Source organism: Melanotaenia boesemani, chromosome 13, assembly GCF_017639745.1.
Source record: "Melanotaenia boesemani isolate fMelBoe1 chromosome 13, fMelBoe1.pri, whole genome shotgun sequence".
Taxonomy (NCBI): Eukaryota; Metazoa; Chordata; class Actinopteri; order Atheriniformes; family Melanotaeniidae; genus Melanotaenia; species Melanotaenia boesemani.
In genome coordinates, this window is record NC_055694.1 from 3166380 (window position 1) to 3184604 (window position 18225).

At 40.8% G+C, this 18225-nt stretch overlaps 1 protein-coding gene across 4 annotated transcripts in view; it reads right to left on the reverse strand.

Annotated features, from left to right (window-relative positions):
- The window catches only part of rgs19 (regulator of G protein signaling 19), a 41588-nt gene that overhangs the window by 11758 nt on the left and 11605 nt on the right, over window positions 1-18225 (reverse strand). For 2 of the 4 annotated variants that reach the window (XM_042004965.1, XM_042004967.1), the window contains exon 2: window positions 1393-1565. In XM_042004965.1, coding sequence (XP_041860899.1) covers window positions 1393-1565 — 173 coding nt within the window. Of the gene's footprint in view, window positions 1-1392; window positions 1566-11511; window positions 11616-17862; window positions 17962-18225 lie in introns of those variants that run through there. The other 2 variants (XM_042004968.1, XM_042004969.1) reach the window with 2 other exon arrangements.

An 18225-nucleotide genomic window follows, 5' to 3' on the forward strand; every position in this document is an offset into this window, starting at 1 on the left:
GGTGGTTATGGATGGAAGTTTCTGGTGCTAGCTGCGTGGTGATTGGGTGGTTATGGATTGATGTTTCTGATGCTAACTGCGTGGTGATTGGGTGGTTATGGATGGAAGTTTCTGACGCAAGCTGCGTGGTGATTGGGTGGTTATGGACGGAAGTTTCTGACGCAAACTGCGTGGTGATTGGGTGGTTATAGATGGAAGTTTCTGGTGCTAGCTGCGTGGTGATTGGGTGGTTATGGATGGAAGTTTCTGGTGCTAGCTGCGTGGTGATTGGGTGGTTATGGATTGATGTTTCTGATGCTAGCTGCGTGGTGATTGGGTGGTTATGGATGGAAGTTTCTGGTGCTAGCTGCGTGGTGATTGGGTGGTTATGGATTGATGTTTCTGATGCTAGCTGCGTGGTGATTGGGTGGTTATGGATGGAAGTTTCTGGTGCTAGCTGCGTGGTGATTGGGTGGTTATAGATGGAAGTTTCTGACGCAAACTGCGTGGTGATTGGGTGGTTATGGACGGAAGTTTCTGACGCAAGCTGCGTGGTGATTGGGTGGTTATGGATGGATGTTTCTGATGCTAGCTGTGTGGTGGATTCTTTAACTTCTCACCTAGTACAGCACCATCTCTTCGATCCCCATACTGTTCCAGTTTTAGTGATTAAAATTATAACTGATAGTATTGCATGCTTTTTTTTATTATACATTTAAACTTTTCATTTTTTAAATAACTGTGAGGAACACTGAATTGAAATTCTTATCCATGATCATATTTCAGTCTTCAGATGTTTCAAATCACAGAAAGCAACTAAAATATCATAATCTTATTTTCTTCCTGAGCTCAATCAGACATTCAAATGAAAAGAAAACATGTTATTTCAACAAAAACAGACTGAATGGATGTTGAGCTTTTAAATGTTCACAATATAGAAAAGGAAACTATCTATTTGTGGACATTAAAGCTGGATTTAGTTTAGACCTTACTTCTATTTAGAGCCTCAAACCAAATATTTTTACAACTTAGTTATAACAGTAGAAAAGCTGGAACTACAAAAATGGTGTCTCTCACTCTGGAGTGGACTTTGGTCTTTGCAGCTTTGCAGAGCTTTTATTTACACAGACAGATAAAACACTGAAGAAACGTTTGACATGACCTCTTGGATTTAAAGGACGCCCACAAGTACAGATTCCATTATTTCCTGCTGATGATTATCCCTGAGGTTAATGAAAGTCTGCTTCACTGGTCAAGCATATTTCAGCCTAACTTCAGCTTCCACAGTTTTAACAAGTTAAACACACTTGATTTGTCTCCCTCTGAGAGTGTTGCCCACATTATTAAAACACGTTTTGCTTTGTGTGGTTTTGTGAGTGTATATGTGTGTGTGTGTGACTGTGCATGTCTTACCATGAACAGCTGCAACAGCAGCACCAGCAAAAGCAGCAGGCATTGGACCGCTGAGAGTTCTGGGTAGTGGTCATTCCCCGACCCCCTCCTGTCCCACTCAGAGGTGAGGTCTCGCTGCGACCTCCCCCCATGGCCAGCTCGCTCGCCCGCTCGGCCGGGATCGGACCTGTGTACTGTGCAGAGACAGACATTTGCTGTGATTCTTGCAGGTGAGGCTAATGTGTTCAGGTGTTCAGGTTCTGCATTTAAAGACTAAAAACAATGTTTTTATTCATCTTCTTTACCCAAAACGCTGGAAACTGCAGAACACAGCTGTCAGCTGTTTAATGTCGCACTGGCGGTACATCAGAGGATCTGAGATGCAGAACATGGTGCACAAAGCGTGCAGCATCAGATGCTGAGTTTAGGTTACCACAGGGCTCTAAAGCCTTGTTTATGATCTAATTACAGTATGTTTTTAAATTAGTACACACATGTCACTGCCCACATACTTCCATGTGTGCTTTACATTGGTATGGTTGCTAGGCAAAACATCCACCAGAGGGCAGTGCAGAGTTTTTAGTTCACCTTTCACTGATGATGGAGGAGCTCATGATGATATTTATTCTCATAGACATAAAAAGAGGCAGCGCAGTAGACTGGTGGTCTGTGTGGCCATCGAACACACATTGGCTTCTTCTTCTTTGTTCCTTTCGCTGGTCATATGTGAGACATACAATGCAACACTGCCCCCGCGGTTTCCACAGGGGCTGCTCTGTGTACTACATCAGGGTACGCACCTGCAAGATGGCTACAGCCAGGTTCTTGAGGATTTTGTCTTCCTGCAAATCAATGTCTTTAAAATAAAGGCCTCCAGTTCCACAATGCGGCAACCAGCTGGTTGAGCTGGTGATCAACTGTAAATACCATGGCACTATAACTGATAATGAGCTGAACTTAGACGTGACCGATGCTTTGGAAGAAAGGCCAGTAAAGCCTCTTTTGTTTGAGGAAACAAACTCGAAATGAAAGCATTTTTATTTAATCTGTCATTTCCTTTTCAATCATTTGTTGGTATGGAAACCTAACCATTAAGAAAATTAACCATCTAGGGCAGGGATCACCATCTCCAGACCCTAAGGCCAGTGTCCTGCAGGTATTGGATGTTTTCCTACTGCGGTGGTTTCCAAACCTATTCTGCAGGGCCCCCTTTTCACCGACAACAATAATGTCAAACCCCACTCCTGGTTTACGTATTGATATTTAACGCAATTTAAAGGATATAAAACAGTTTCATACATCAAGACACAATGCTTTACTCTCAGTCCAGACACCGTCTCAGAGATCAGTCCAGGGATATTATTCAGACGCTGAATGGGAAATCTCTAACAATGCTGAAGTGTGTACTGTATTAATGTGGACAAGCTGTAACACTCCTGCAATGAGACTAAAAATCTGCATCACGTGATGGCCTGTATTTACAGTAATCACATCATGGCGGTTCATTGTGTTATTAAATGCCACAAGTTTGTCTCAGTAAGAAAAAAATGCACATTTAATTCAGCTGTGCTGGACAGTCCGTTTTCGACCCATCAGGAGAAATATAATAATTTAACTGTGGACTAGATGGCAGGAAGAGGAGCAGCAGAAACCTGAGAAGAAAGGGAGATCTGTACATCTCAATGACTTCAGGGCTTTTCTTGGCAATGTAACCTGCTTTGAAGTTTGAAACAACATAAAGCTGCTCACCTACACTTTAATTTTAGATTAAAAATCCTTAAATGAGACTAAAAACATGATTTTACTGTTTATTCACATCCTAATTTGCTTCTTACTCGTTTCTTTCTCAAATAAACAGAATAAGGATCAGGACAAGAAAAAATACTGAGATGAGAAAAAATAAAGAAATAAATCTCCAGGGACAAGTTAATCAGTTTGTAACAACAGGACAGAGTTAATAAATAAATGAACTGGGAGAAAGAGAGGGAGTTAACATGAAGGAGATGAAGAAACTAACAGAGGACTGAAGGAAAGAAGAAGAAAGAGAGAGAGATGCCATATGGAATAGAGGAAGTGAAAGAGAGTGAGTATGGAGACAGACCAGGCAATGTGATGCATCATGTGATTGAGCTGTGATTACACATGCAAACACACACACACACACACACACACACACACACACACACACACACACACACACACACACACACACACACACACACACACACACACACACACACACACACACTAATGCTGACTAACTCATGTTTGTCTGCTTCTGGTTTTGGAGTAGAGACTCTGAGTCTGTGGATATTTTCAACTCACATCACTGATATAAATTTAACCCGAGTTCGGTGAGCGAAGGCAGAAAAATCTGCAGCTTCATACGGTCTTCTTCACCAAGTGTCACCACACTTATTAACGAAGAAGACGAAGGAAATCTGTTTTATTATCTGGTTTCAGTTCTGTAACCATGAACCGAACAAAAACTGCTGAATAAATAAAATAACATGCGAACTAGTCGGACTGTTGTCCAAAACGCGTCACCTCAGGGCTGCAGGACCAACAGGTCCAGTTTTCACCCGTTCAATTACTTGTTAACACAAATATCTGGTCAGCCAATCACATGACAGTAACTTAATATATTTAGTTATGTAGACGACTTGATGAAGTCCAAGCATCAGAATAAAGAAGAAAGGGGAATTAGGTGACCTTGAACGTGGCATGGCTGTTGGTCTGAGAATGGGCAGACTGGTGGGAGATGATAGAAAGGCAACAGGAAGTCACACATTTTTTCACACAACCATCTCCAGGGTTTCCAGAGAATGGTCTGAAGAAGAGAAAACATCCAGTGAGCAGTAGTTGTCTGGACCAGAATGTCTGGTTGATGTCAGAGGTCAGAGTAGAATGGGCAGACTGATTGGAGATGATAGAAAGACAACGGGAAGTCCAATAAGCACTGGTTCCAACCAAGGTCTGCAAAACAGCCTCTCTGAACACACAACACGTCCAACCTTGAAGCAGATGGACTACAGCAGCAGAAGACACACCGGGTGCCTCCTGCCAGCTAAGAACAGGAAACTGAGGCTACAATTCACACACACACTCACCAACACTGGACAATAGAAGATGGAGAAACGTTGCTGGTCTGATGAGTCTCCATTTCAGCTCCACATTCAGATGCTCGGATCAGAATCTGCTGGAAACATCATGAAAACATGGATCCATCGTCTTTTCCCTGTTTGAGCCCCTTAGTACCAACGTGGCCTGGTTTAACCACCACGGCCTACCTGAGTATTGTTGCTGACCATGTCCATCCCTTTATGACCACAGTGGAGCATCTTCTGATGCTACTTCCAGCAGGATAATGCACCATGTCACAAAGCTCAGATCATCTCCACCTGCTTTCTAGAACATGACGATGAGTTCACTGGACTCCAACGGCCTCCACAGCCACCAGATCTCAGTCCAGTAGAGCAGCTTTGGGATGTGGTGGAACAGGAGATTCTCATCATGGATGCAGCCGACAAACCTGCAGCAACTGTGTGATGCTATCATGTCAATATGGAGAAAACCTCTGAGGAAGGTTTCCACCACCTTGTATCAGCTGTTGCACCAGCAAAAAGGCCATTATGGAGGAAAAAGGGGGTCCAACTTGGTACTAGAAGGTGAACCTGATGATGTGGAGTGTGTTGTCAGCAGATAAGCACATGTACACCTGTACATAGAGTGGTACTAAATCCGAAAAATATCTGATCTTTGTAAAAGCGACCTCAGTCTGAACGGTCATGTCGCATTTCGTCCAACTTCTATGCCAAGTCTGCGCCAGAAGAGGCGGGACAAGGTAAGACAGAATGTCAACAATGGACGGAACAAAGTTTTATCATTATTTTATTCAGCTCTGATTGCTCAACAGCTTTGAAACTGAAACTGCTAGAATCAATATTATCCTCCGTAAACAATGTGCCACGTGCCATGTAAAGTCACGATGGAGTTCGCATTTAAATGATAACGTAAACAGCCATGCAAAAAAACAAAAAAAAAAAAAAAAAAAAAACTGGATTTGAGCATTAGACCTGCAGTGTGTAAGTAGTCTGTATGTATAAAGTTTCTGCCACATGATTGGCTGATTAGATATTTGTGATTGAACATGACTGTATTCTTAAATGGCCTCAATCAGCCATTTACAAGACTTTGCACCAAGAAGCATGGACAACGTCCATTCCCTCATGTCCCTTGTCCCCAGGTAATATCAGGGCAGCAGTGCACGTGAGCGTGCACCGTAACCGTAACGATGCCTGGCGGCTTTGACTTTAACTGAAGTGAGATTTCACTCTGTTAATGTGTGTTTGAACAAGACTCCTGAGTGTAGAGCTGCTGGCGGATGTGCAGTTTGTGTTTGTAGAGTCACTGCTGAAACACACAAAGATAATCATCAAACACACACACACACGCACACACACACAGTTTCACTGGGCTGTCAGGGAAAAGACTGAGGAACACTCCTTTCCTCTCATTTATCATCCAGACAATCTTTTATAACCCACAGATATCACGTTTCTGCCTTTGTGTGCAATGTGTGTGGGTGAGAGAGAGAGAGAGAGAGAGAGAGAGAGAGAGAGACACGGGGGGGTGGGGGGGGGGACAAGTCTGTGCAAAAGGTGTGTTGATTCATGTCTTCTGGTGCATGAATGAAGCAATGTTGAATAAAAGTCTTCAGCAGAAAATGAAGCTGAACTAAAAAATGAAAAAGGAAGGACTGTAAATGTAGGAAAGATGAAGCAAACAGGAGAAACACGGGTCAAACAAAAGAAAGACAAATGAAAAGAAAAGAGAGGAGAGGAGGGGAAAGAAACTATGTAGGCGGATGCATCACTTCCTCTTTTGTTTCAAGTTTTTTATAGTGTGTGTGTTTGTTTTTAATGGGATTTGGGTCAGAGTGTTAATCTGATTAAACTAGATGACATTAGAATGACTTAGACACCACACACACACACACACACACACACATACTTAGAAGGCTATTTGAGATCAGGTGGTGAGATTACGGAACCGTAATCTCTCAGATTAATACTTTAAATGAGAGCTTAATTACTTAAACCCTGCTGGCAGCTGCAGCTGTGTATGATGTGTGTGTATGATGTGTGTATGTGTGTGTTGGTAAATGGATATTCAGTGCACACAAGCCCCGACAGCGTGTCAGTGTATTTAGATTTCATATTGCTTTATTGGCGTGGTATGTGAGTCCATCTGTGCAGCCAGAGCACGGAGAGACAGGGAGTTCGCTGTGGCAGGAGGACGTTAGAAATGTGCTTTTTGTAATCCATTACATTTTTTAAGAGTACATCTATTTGACTTGTATGCATTAAATGCTTTTTTAATGACAGCTGTACAGTGCACCTGCTGTAAGACTGATTTAGAACTCACACCAACATGATCGGCCCTTTTCATTTTGCAGGTGAAGCTCTTTCTGCTGTAGGCTTGTTGTTGGTTTTTAACATGAAAAATGAAATCCTAATGATGGTTCCCAAAGGTTTTTAACTCAAGTCTATTATTATTACTGATAGGACTCCATTTTGTCTTATTGATAGAATCGTCATCAGGGTCTTATTCCAATGATTGGTCAGTTTTATTCACCTTTTTTTTTTCACAAATCACATTTTAAATGACAAATTAGTGTAATTTCCATTCGTGCTGGGCAGTATGAGCAAAATGATATCATGGGATAGGGTTCGGGTGATCATCATTACTGTAGATTAGAAACTACACACATTTCACAGATGTTATTTTTTCATGCATGACTGGATGTTAACCACGTTTTCCACTGGTTGGAAGAACTACTGCAGTAGACTGGCTAAGAACGGGCTATTTCATTGTCAGGAGAATTTAAAATAAAAAACAAAACAAAATATTTTATTATTTCTCGGTTCTAATCATCAACCTGAATCTCCACAGAGCTTATCAGAACCAGGTCTTTAGTAGTATGGGCTGTCATAGTGTTGGTTATCACCGTAAACTTGTCTATAAGTGACATCTGACTTGAGTTCATCGTTTTATCTGAGGATGAGGAGGATGCTGATCTCAGTTCCAGACATTCTTGTTTCTCTGTTTGCAGCTAAGCATGTGCAGCGAGTTTCTTCTGTTGCTGCCTCCTGAGACGACTTTAGCTTGTTTTCAGTAGTTAGATGTTTGGTCCACGTCCGTTCTTTTAAAACCAAAGTGTCTCCATGACAACAGATGCATCATCATGTCCGACGACGGCTACAGCTTCGCTTTCTGAACGTCTGTCCATTTTCACTGCTCAACATCTCGACTGATCTGCTGCATGTTTAGTGGTGCAGCAGTGAAAAGTTCCCTCTTCAAACAGCTTCCTGCTGCATCAAGTTCCTAGAGTTGTTCAGGCTGTTTAAACTGGTATTACAGTAGAAAAAAAAATCATATCAGAACCTGTGTTGTGTGAATTAATTTTCCACCCAGCCTCTGTTATGTAGTTATGAAGAGCTGGTTTTAGTGAGAGAAAGTAGTAGATAGTGTTAATTCTCCAGCTAGGACTCCAGAAGAAGAAGACTGCTGAAGTACATTGATGTTCCAGGTTTTGCATCTCAGCCTAGCTAAACATCTGTCTGGCTTTTATCTTATTTTACTAATTATTTATTTTTCTTTTTTGCAAATAGAAATATATTAAAATGCATATAACTTTCTGGACTAACCCTAAAAGAAATTAAGTTGTATCAAATCAGCTTGTGTCAATGTTTGACTGTTATTGTTGTAATGCAAAACATTTAAAGGACATTTTTTTTTTAAAAACAAAAGGGAGAGTGATTATGACAATAAAATGAGCCACCAGAACTAAACCATCTACTGCTTACTATGCAGACAGTCAGCGGTATGCAGTACATTCTGCAAACTTGCTATGCTGCTAGCACGTAGCATGCAAGCTTAACTCATACTGTGGCATATTGAGCCAGTTTCCTGTTTAGAAAGTTGTAAGTAAACAATGGCAAAGCTTCTTTAATGCTTACAGAATATTTTAAATGGGAAAACTCAAATCATTCCTGTAAGTCACTTTTTCAGCGCTCTACTCATTGATTCTGGATTTTACTGACGTGTGTTTGATACCTAGGACGGTGAGAGGACACAGCATGTGGCTTCTGTCGAGCTTAGAAGGGCAAATAAAGGCTAAAAAAATATTGACAGAAATAAAGTTGAGATGACAAGGAAGTGAACTGCCATGTGTGTGTGTGCACGGTTGTGTGTGTGTGTGTGTGTGTGAGAGAGATATTCACACTGATAAATCAAAAGACAGAGCTTACATTAAAAGATGTAGATGTCTATATAAATGAACAGATTCAGGATTTACATTAAACAATGCCGTATTATTTATAGCATGTTTTTACAGTTACGTTGGCAGGAAGGAAGTTAAGAATTATTTGATTCGGTCTTCCACTAAAATCCATTTAAATTCTAAAATGTTGATTTTTGGGGCAAATATTGTTATACGATTAAAATTCAATTACTAGATTAATTAGTTACAAAGCTCTAATTAATTAGATTAATTTTTAATTTGAGTCCCACCCCTTATACACACACACACACACACACACACACACACACATATATATATATATATATATATATATGGAGAGAGAGAGAGAGATTTTCTATTGTTTTGTATTACTTTACTTTTTTCTTTGTGTAGAATTCTGATTATTTAGATTTCTGTTTTCTTAGTAGGTCAGTCTAAATTATTAAGTTTGTTGTGAATTAAGTTTGTCTAAATTTGTTGGAGATAGTTATTTTATGTTGCCTTCATGTGTCAAATGGTTTGACCAACCAGCATAAAGTCTCCCTCGTGTGTCATTGTGACAGGTCAGTTAGTTTTCAGTTCCTTCTGTTGATGTTCCGTTTATTTGACCTCTTTTATGGGTATATATATATATATATATATATATATATATATGTATTACTAGAACTGTCAAAAGCAATGCACCCCACGTATTTACCCCAAAGTGTTGTTCTTCTCTAACACAGTAGCTGGCTGGTGGTAGACAGGTTCAGCTATGCAGGGGTGGGTCTAGAAAATTTTTTAAGGGGTACCAGATGGAAGCGCTGACCAGGAGAAGAGTTTCTTCATCAATATCAGCTGTTTAACTTCATTTGTCTTCATCTGGTGGTTTTATGACAGATTATCACCATGTGATCACGTGTAGACGGTTGGTGAGATGATGCTGAGTGAATTCTGCATTATAATCTAGAACATGGTAGAGATGATTTAGAACAACATATAGGAGTACATTGCATGCTGCATTTACTGACCCTTGGACATCTGACGTTTACCCAAGGGAAGGTAGGTTAACAGTAAATATTTGTATCTATTTTTGATGAATATATAATAAGTGAATAAACAAATTAGATTAAGGCTGAAACAATTACTCTAATTCCTAAAATTACTTGAGGCATTATCTGGCTTGTAAATGTTAAATTCACTAGTTGGCACATCCGCCCGGATGGGTATTTCTTTTATACAACACAATCACTTCAGTTAGCTCACGCTGCTAACATAGCTAAAGCTATTCACACACACATAGAACTTTCTGCTCACTGGTTGATCTTTGGCTGCTCCTGATTGGACGTTACCGTCAATCTAAGCTCTCTGATTGGTGGAAAGTCTGACAGGAAGTGGCTTCATCATCATGTCCAGGTATAATTAGAGGTCTCTTAGCAACATAGTAGTGATAGTGATGTTTTTATGGTGAAATGTGATAAATAATGCTGTTATCATGGATCATTGTGGATTTACCAGATAGAGTCTCTGAATAAAACTACATTTAGTGGCTGGATTGTAAACCTCCTGGAAGGGATAGAAATATGTGGAAAACTTCTGCAGATCAGCTAAAGGGTAGCTATCCATCACATTTACCCCACAGAGCTACACACCACCGCTCCTGAGACGCTGATGATGATATAAGTGATCGACCTCGGAGATGCCGGATATCTAGTGGAGTTTTAAGGTTAAACCACTGTGTGAAGCTACCATTGTTAAAGCAGTATTACACTACATGTGGCTTATTTGCGGTTCCTTTCCTTTGTTTCACTAAGTCAGAACCCAGATCCGGTGCAGGAAAGTAGTTTATGGAGTTTCTCTAGTTGTTTGCCCTGTCATGTTGGACTCTGTTAAAGCTTTTCTAAAGAACCATTAAACACACAAACTCTACTTCTCTTTCTCTTGATCTGTTTCACTTCACTTACTCTTTCTCTGAAAATGTCACACACACTCCTTGCTTCCACTCTTCTAGTTTACAACAGACCCACACAAAAACAGACACACAGTAAGTGGGGCTATAAATCCAGCCTCACAGCGTCCAGAGGTGACAGATTCAAGGTTTTTCACCAGAGAGCTGCGCTGACAAACCATATCAGCTTCCAAATTCATCTCCACGCCTTAAAAGGAGAAGCCTGTCCATGTCCACTCCCAATAAATACACACAAATTAAGCTGCAAACTTAACTTGCCGTGCACAAAACAATGCAAAGGCAACAACGCACATCAGCTTACCACAAACACGTGCACACGGTCTGGTAAATTTAGACAAGTTTGTTGTCCACATTCCCAAAAATTCCTTAAATGCAGCGTTAATGAAATGCAGATTAAAACTAAATAAATTAATGCAGTGATGGAGTAAGCGGCAGGGAATATGATCCTGAGTACAGTAAGCTCATGCAACAACTGCTTTTTATGCAAACGCTGTTGCCATGACATCTGAAATGCCATGAAATCCAAATAAATACAAAGAAGGATGGAAGTTGAGACTTATGCCAACTTTTCTTCCAGAGCTGAGAAAACAGCCTTGTTTACAGCTTTATGACATGGTGTTTAAACACCCACTGGAGGGATTTCCTAGACTACCACAAAGAGGCGATTCAATCATGTAACTTTCTGGAATCAAGCAACATTTTGTGTAGAAGAAAATATTATCAGCGGTACTTAAACTCTTCTGTAAATCAAAAATTAAAAAGCCACAGCTCACTTCTCTCTGAGTGAATTAGTCTTTTTAAGAGTGCGTAAGACTGACGGAAGCTTGTCAAATAACTGGCACAATAAACTCTGAGCACACAGAAACCAGTCAGCAGCAGCTCTCACCAGAGACGATTCAATTGTGGATCAACAATGGAACAAACAGGTCCCTCTTCCTTACTTCCTTCACTCTAACGGCTACAGTGACTCCATCGATCGACATGCCTTCTCTGGTGAAGGAGGAAGAGACGAGAGGCAGTCCAAAGCAACAGGAAAAGATGGAGAGAGAAGAAGACAGCAAGGCAGGAAACAGTCAGAGGTATTGTGACACAAAGGGTTGCTTGATTTCTTTATGAAACATGATGAATCAGACTCTGTCCACACACACACACGCACACACACCTAGCCCTACCAATCATGACTGCACGGGCAAATTCAAGCCATGATGGTATGAATAGAAGAACAAATCCTAAAAACCAGCTTTCACATTCCAAGTTGCTCAGAACCTGGACTCACACAGAGCTGAGCCCCGTCTAGACTTGTCAATGACTCTTTCTCAACAAAACCAAACCTAACAATCTCATGTTCCCTCCGGCTGGAGAAATATTCCACACCTGTCCACACTCAGTAATTGGCCAGGTGACTGACTGGTGCCTCATTTTACCAGTTTTACCACTAAATAAACGTGGATCCAAACAGCTCGCCCTACGAAACAAGGGAAATCACGCTGCGTACGGTTCATGCTTCACTGAATGTTTTAGCAACAAACTGGGGAGGGCCATGTTCCTGTTTTAACATATCAACGTGACATGAGAACAAAGAGGTTGAATAAAGATCCCTGCAGCCAGGATCACAATGCAGGCGTGTCAGGTGGCTGAAGCAGCGCATGCAGCATAAGGACTGTTAACCTGAATAAACGAGGCCTGGCTGAGGTCTGAAACTCTGAGATTTCTCAGAAAGACGTTCCCTTTATTTAAGCACTAAACTATACAAATAGTCCAGAATAATTTCCTTCTATTTCTAAGAGAAACTGAAATCTTTGCTTCAGTTTATTTAAACACACTGAAGTTTCTGAACTTGCAGCCATTTTTTTTTCAGTATGTAATTTAGAAAACAACCATCAAATCAATGATTGTATATTACAGCCTTACATCTAACCCTCTTTACACCGGGTGCATGTGCGCCGTGTTACGGTTGCACCGCGGTTTTCTTTTGACCTGATGGTTCGATACCATTTTCTTCTGTCCAATACCGAGTCTGATACCTGGGTTTAGGTATCTGCCTATACCAAGTACCAATCTGATACCGGTCATATTTTATTAAGATATCTATTAAATTCATATCTTTAATGAATTATATTTATTTTAGACTTCGATGTATGATATTGCTGTTACTGTCATTCAGTGGCTTTGCATTCTTTGCACTATGAATCATAAATTAATAATTCAGATAATTTCAGGGGGTCACCAGATAATGTAAAAAATATATAGCCTGCATTTATGTTTTTTTTTTTTTTATCATTAAGCAGGGTTTTCAAAATGAAACCATTAATGAAGAGATAAATCTTTGAAATTAACATATCATTTTTTAACACAATAACGCATACACAACAAAGTTAGTACACATGCCATATTAATAATTTAAATTTGACATTATTTCTGTAAAGTAAGTTGATTTTCGGCATGAATTTGAGCGATGAACCACCAAAAATCCAGTTTATCCTTTTTATTTATAAAAATTCTGACAGTTTTCCAGCCTTACATTTCAAGGATGCTGCAAGTCGTCACGTGGGGGTGGGGGTCGCAAACACCAGTATCTTGGTGGTGGTGGTTAAAAAAGTTTGAAAACCACTGATTTAGTAGATAAACTCAAATTAAAGAATATCTATTAAAAATAACTAACAGACTTGGACTTAAAGCGAACGTTTTTTATGACGGACGGGCTGGTCATCTGTTACGACCCAAATCTGGGGTGTGACTGGGTGCAACAAAGTTACGTCGGGACGAAGATGTAAAAGGTGAATACAGCACATTTTATTTACACAAACATGGAACATAGAATAAAACCTGGAACAAAGGAAAAACATGTGTTGGGGTCAGTGAAACTGCTGAAATAAATACACAAAGGAATTAACAAAACCCTATATAAAACCCACCGAGTGAAACCAAATGAAAATACAGAACTCGGTGTGAAAACCAAACCAAACAAAAGAGCAGCAGTTCCATAAACTAATGTGACGCCTGTCACAAACAAAACACTAAACTAGCCCAACACCAAACTAAACAAAAGATAACCAAAATGGCAGAACACAAACCGAAGTGTAGCAAAGCTTGAACTAAACTGAGTGTATAACAAAGGTGCGTCCAAACTAAAAGGACTGCTCTACCGTCCCCCACGGGGAACACACACTCAAACAGTCCAACACACACAAGACCACCAAATAGCACAGCAGACACCCAGTAAGCTAAGCCACCAAAACGTCTGCCAAACTCGGAGCTGAGGCCACCTGCGCTGACCAGCCTCACTCCTACAATACAAACACACAGTAACTAAGGTGAGGGGAAGCGGCCTGTGCCATTCTAGCTTCCCCTCTCGACTGAGCACTGTGGAAGCCTTTTCTGTCCTGGCTTCCACAGAACTGCAGCCTGGTTGGCCGAACGTGCAGCCAATCAGAGGGGAGGAGACAGGGGTGGGTTGGAGCCAGCCACTCCAAGCAGGGCTCTGAGCCAGGCACTTACCTGCAGAACGAGCCGCAGCGGCCTGCAATAAGCAGCGGCCGTAACAGGACAATAAACTAAAGATTATTACGGTTTCTTTTGTGAATTATTTACCAACATTTGTGTTGCTGCGGTTCGTTGCGCTTTTTCCTTTAAAGCAATGAACTCGTGCATTTTCATGTGATGGCAACCCAGATGCTTTATAAGGTCGCAGGTGGCAAATTTGCCAGCAGTCGTGCCTGAAACTTCAGCCCTGCAAATGAGGGGTAACGCTGGTTTGCTAGCAGGATTTTCTAACAAGTAATGACATCACATTTCTTACATTATGCTAATGCTAATGTTAGCACATCAGTGACTCACGTGCAGCTGCTTCTCCAGCTACCAACTCAAAAAAATCGCCATGCAACTTCCTAACTTCCTGTCGGTGTGTGCTTGTGTTGGGCAGAAAAAAAAGAATTATGATTCCGTTTCCGTGGCATCAGTTGGTGTTTAGACAGAAACACTTATCGACCCGATCGTACTGTTGGCAGGATCAGTGAGTATTTCCGATGCTGATATCAGTATTGGTCCAACTCTAGTCCTTTTAGAACAAAAGTAAGCTATTTTTTCTTTATTAATTAATGATATGGACCCAGGCTGTTTTTAATAGATATGCTATAAGGGAATCTTGGTAGTGCTGGTTTACTGCAGTAAAGCAACGTGAATACTAGGGCTGAGCACAACACTGGGCCACACTGAAAATATGATATGAATTTGTCTTGTAGCATAAACACCAGTTTAACCCCCTGGTATTCCTGCAATCTTGCAGGAACACCCAAAGTGTCCTGCCTGCAGCCCACTGGAATGCCAAATGGTTAAACAGCTTCAATAACACTGGAACAGCGTGCAGTGGGAAACTGTTGGAGGGGGGACCTTTTTGACTGCTGCACCACTAAACATGCAGCAGAGCACTTGTGTTATCTGAGATGTTGAGTGTTGAAAATGGAGAAAGTCCAGAAAGTGAAGCTGTAGCAAACGTTGATGTTGATCTGTTGTAATGGAGATACTTTGGTTTTAAAAGTTTGGACGTGGACCAAACAACTAGTTCCCGAAAATTATGTCCAGATAAAGTTGTCATCAGAGGTGGTAATTAGCTGTACCTGAGTTGTAAACATGAATTAGATTACCAAGAAAGTATGAAACTAAGATCAGCACCCTCCACCCTGTGGACTATGAGAAAAAAGAAAGAGGTGGCTCATGTTGATCAACACCATTACAGACCTTACGCCCTGGGGCAGACAGCCTCTCCAACCAGCACCAAACATTCAGCCTGTGATGCTGACACTAGAGGTAAGGTGAGGTGTCTTTCCCAAGGACACAAAGACACATTGACCCTCCTCTAAAACAACACCATCTCTTCAGTGGAGCATGGTAGTGGCAGCATCATGCTTTTAACCCCTGAAAATCCTGCAATTCTTCACCTAAAATGAGATTTTTTGGATAGAAAACGTCTTGTGGACGAACTATTTTACTGGACAACATTTATTGGACCCTTGCTGATGTAACAGGACCATTTTTTGTTCAGTGTCATCTGCTACTGGAGTACAGCATGGCTTCAAATATGGTTTTGAAACTGGTCTGAAATAAGTGTTTAGGGAATCTACAGTTATGGTTGTAGAATGGAATGGTATACATCATTCACATCTCAAGAATCGTAGCTTTCCATTGGTGTATAACATGTGTAGGTGCTGAGTAAGATATATTCTTTTGTCATGACCCGTCTGGTACCAGCAGATTAACAGCAGGGATCTGGAAGCTGGTCGGAAGTGAGGGAATAACGGATGCAGCTTTTTCTTTTGGACTGCATGACTGCCACTTATTTTATTTATTCTAGTTGTCTTTTAGGTTGTAAAGCGCTTTGGGCAGCATGAGTTGTGGGAAATAAGCTATGTAAATATTTTTTCTTTTGTTCCATCAGTTATAATTGGTGAACATTACTCACTAGCTCTACTAACCAGTGTACGCATGACGATCTGTGAAGACATTCTGTCCTAGCATTTTATTACCTAATAAGTGCATATTTTGAGTTGCCATCAACCTAAAAGCTAAATGGTTAAAAATTACATCAGATCTGCTCAAACAGACGTGATTACCTCGACAGCTGTATTGCATAAGGGAACATTCGTAAGGAAATGGAGGCTAACAGGAATGTAAAAAAAGAGATATATAATGGGAAGGAGGGAGGGGAGGGTTGAGGGACAGGAATTTGAGAAAAGAGAATGAAAAAGCAGGTTGTAGGATGGAAAGTAAAAGTAGCAGAGAGGAGTAAAAAGAAAGTATAGATAGGGTGGTGAGAATGAGATAAAAACACAAGTGGGGAGAATGAACATGATGAATAAGAAACATGTAGAAGGTCATAAAGAAATCCAGAGACGGGCCTGTTTGAGGCATTGTTGTGGGAGTGGGGGTGGACACAGAGAGAAAAAGAAGACATGTCGGACTAGACACTTAGATACTCTCAGGCTCAAGTAGCACCTACCAACCAGCAGAGACACCCCCTCCATCCCCACAATGCTCCCATGCTGACGTCATACACGCTGGACATGAGAACTGGGCTGGCTTTGATTGGTTAGGTGGGAATGAGCAAAGGTGGCATGATGAAGAGCATTCCTTTGTTTAAGAACATAGAAATTCTCAATATTTATGAACTTAATACTTTTCAAATCTGTGTTTTTTTATTAAATGTATCCAAACAGAGATTCCTGATCATTTTGTCTCATTTCCATGTTAATTCAAAGGTCCGTTCTTCTACTATCAGCTGATCTTCAGCTTCATCTTCTTGGCTTTTCACCGGTTTAATATTTGATTGCTGGTTTATATTGTTTTATATTTATTTATTTAAACATTGCTTTATTTTATACAATTTTGGATGTTTAGTTTTATATCGCCAAGAATATTTACTTAAAGTTCTAATTTATCTTTTTATTTCCTCCTAGTTGTTTTGCTTGGTAGCTCGCTATAAGCCTGTTTGGGCTTTTTATTTGTCCTTTATATTAGCCATTTATACAACATTTTTCTATATCAGGGGCGCCCAAGTTCGGTCCTCGAGATCTACCGTCCTGCAACTTTTAGATGCAACCCTTCTCCAACACACTTGAATCAGAGGTCATCTGCATGTCATTCAGCTCTGCAGAGGCCTGGTAACGAGCCAGTCATTTGGTTCAGTCAGGTTCCATGTTTTGGTTTCTTGACACCTTTTCACGCGTCACTTAAAAAGAACCTAAATGTTATTCTTGATTCCTCACCTACCTTGGAATCATTGTTATATTTGCTGCGCATCCAGTTGAGGACAAAGTAGAAAATCCTGCTAATTATTAAATGTGCAAAATCTAATTAGCACCAACTTATCTTTCAGATCTGTTGCTGTTATAATTCTGGCTGCACTCGTTGTTCATTGGATCAGCAGCTTTCAGTTATTCCAAGATCAGGAAATCAGGATTCTGATCTCAGGCTTGGACCATTTTCCTGTCCATTCAGACCCCCCTCCAAGATTTAACTGTTTGCTTTGGTGGCTCACTTGATTACGTCTGAATCAGTTTTCTTTTTTTTTTTTTTTTACCATTTCTGGTTGTTTAATCTTCATATCTTAAACTGTTGTTGTAAATGAAGTCATGTTTACTGTGAAGCAAAGCACCAGTACAGGGAGAGGTACAGATATTAACAGAAGAAGTGAGAAAATATCAAAAAGAGAAGGAGAGAGGAAGAGGTGCAGGTGGTTTACCAGTACATCCGCCATGTTGTGAGGCTCGGCAGTCTGTTAGCGTCAGCGATGTTAGCAGGCCGGACACATGCATGTCATCCCCCCTTCTGTGGACCTCTCCTTTATAAATACACACATACATACATCCAGCACATGTATGAACACACACACACACACAAACACAGAGGAAGGTACGAATGTGTGTGCAAACATGCATCCACACAAATTTGCCAAACACAAGACGCACGATGTAGTTCCATCGCAAAACATGTGGGTTGCGCATAAAATGTGTGAAGTTTGCACACAGCATGCAGTCATGGAGGAAAAGCCAATGTTTCCACACGGAAAGCAAACACAGCAGCAAACAGCACCCACAAGAAGCGC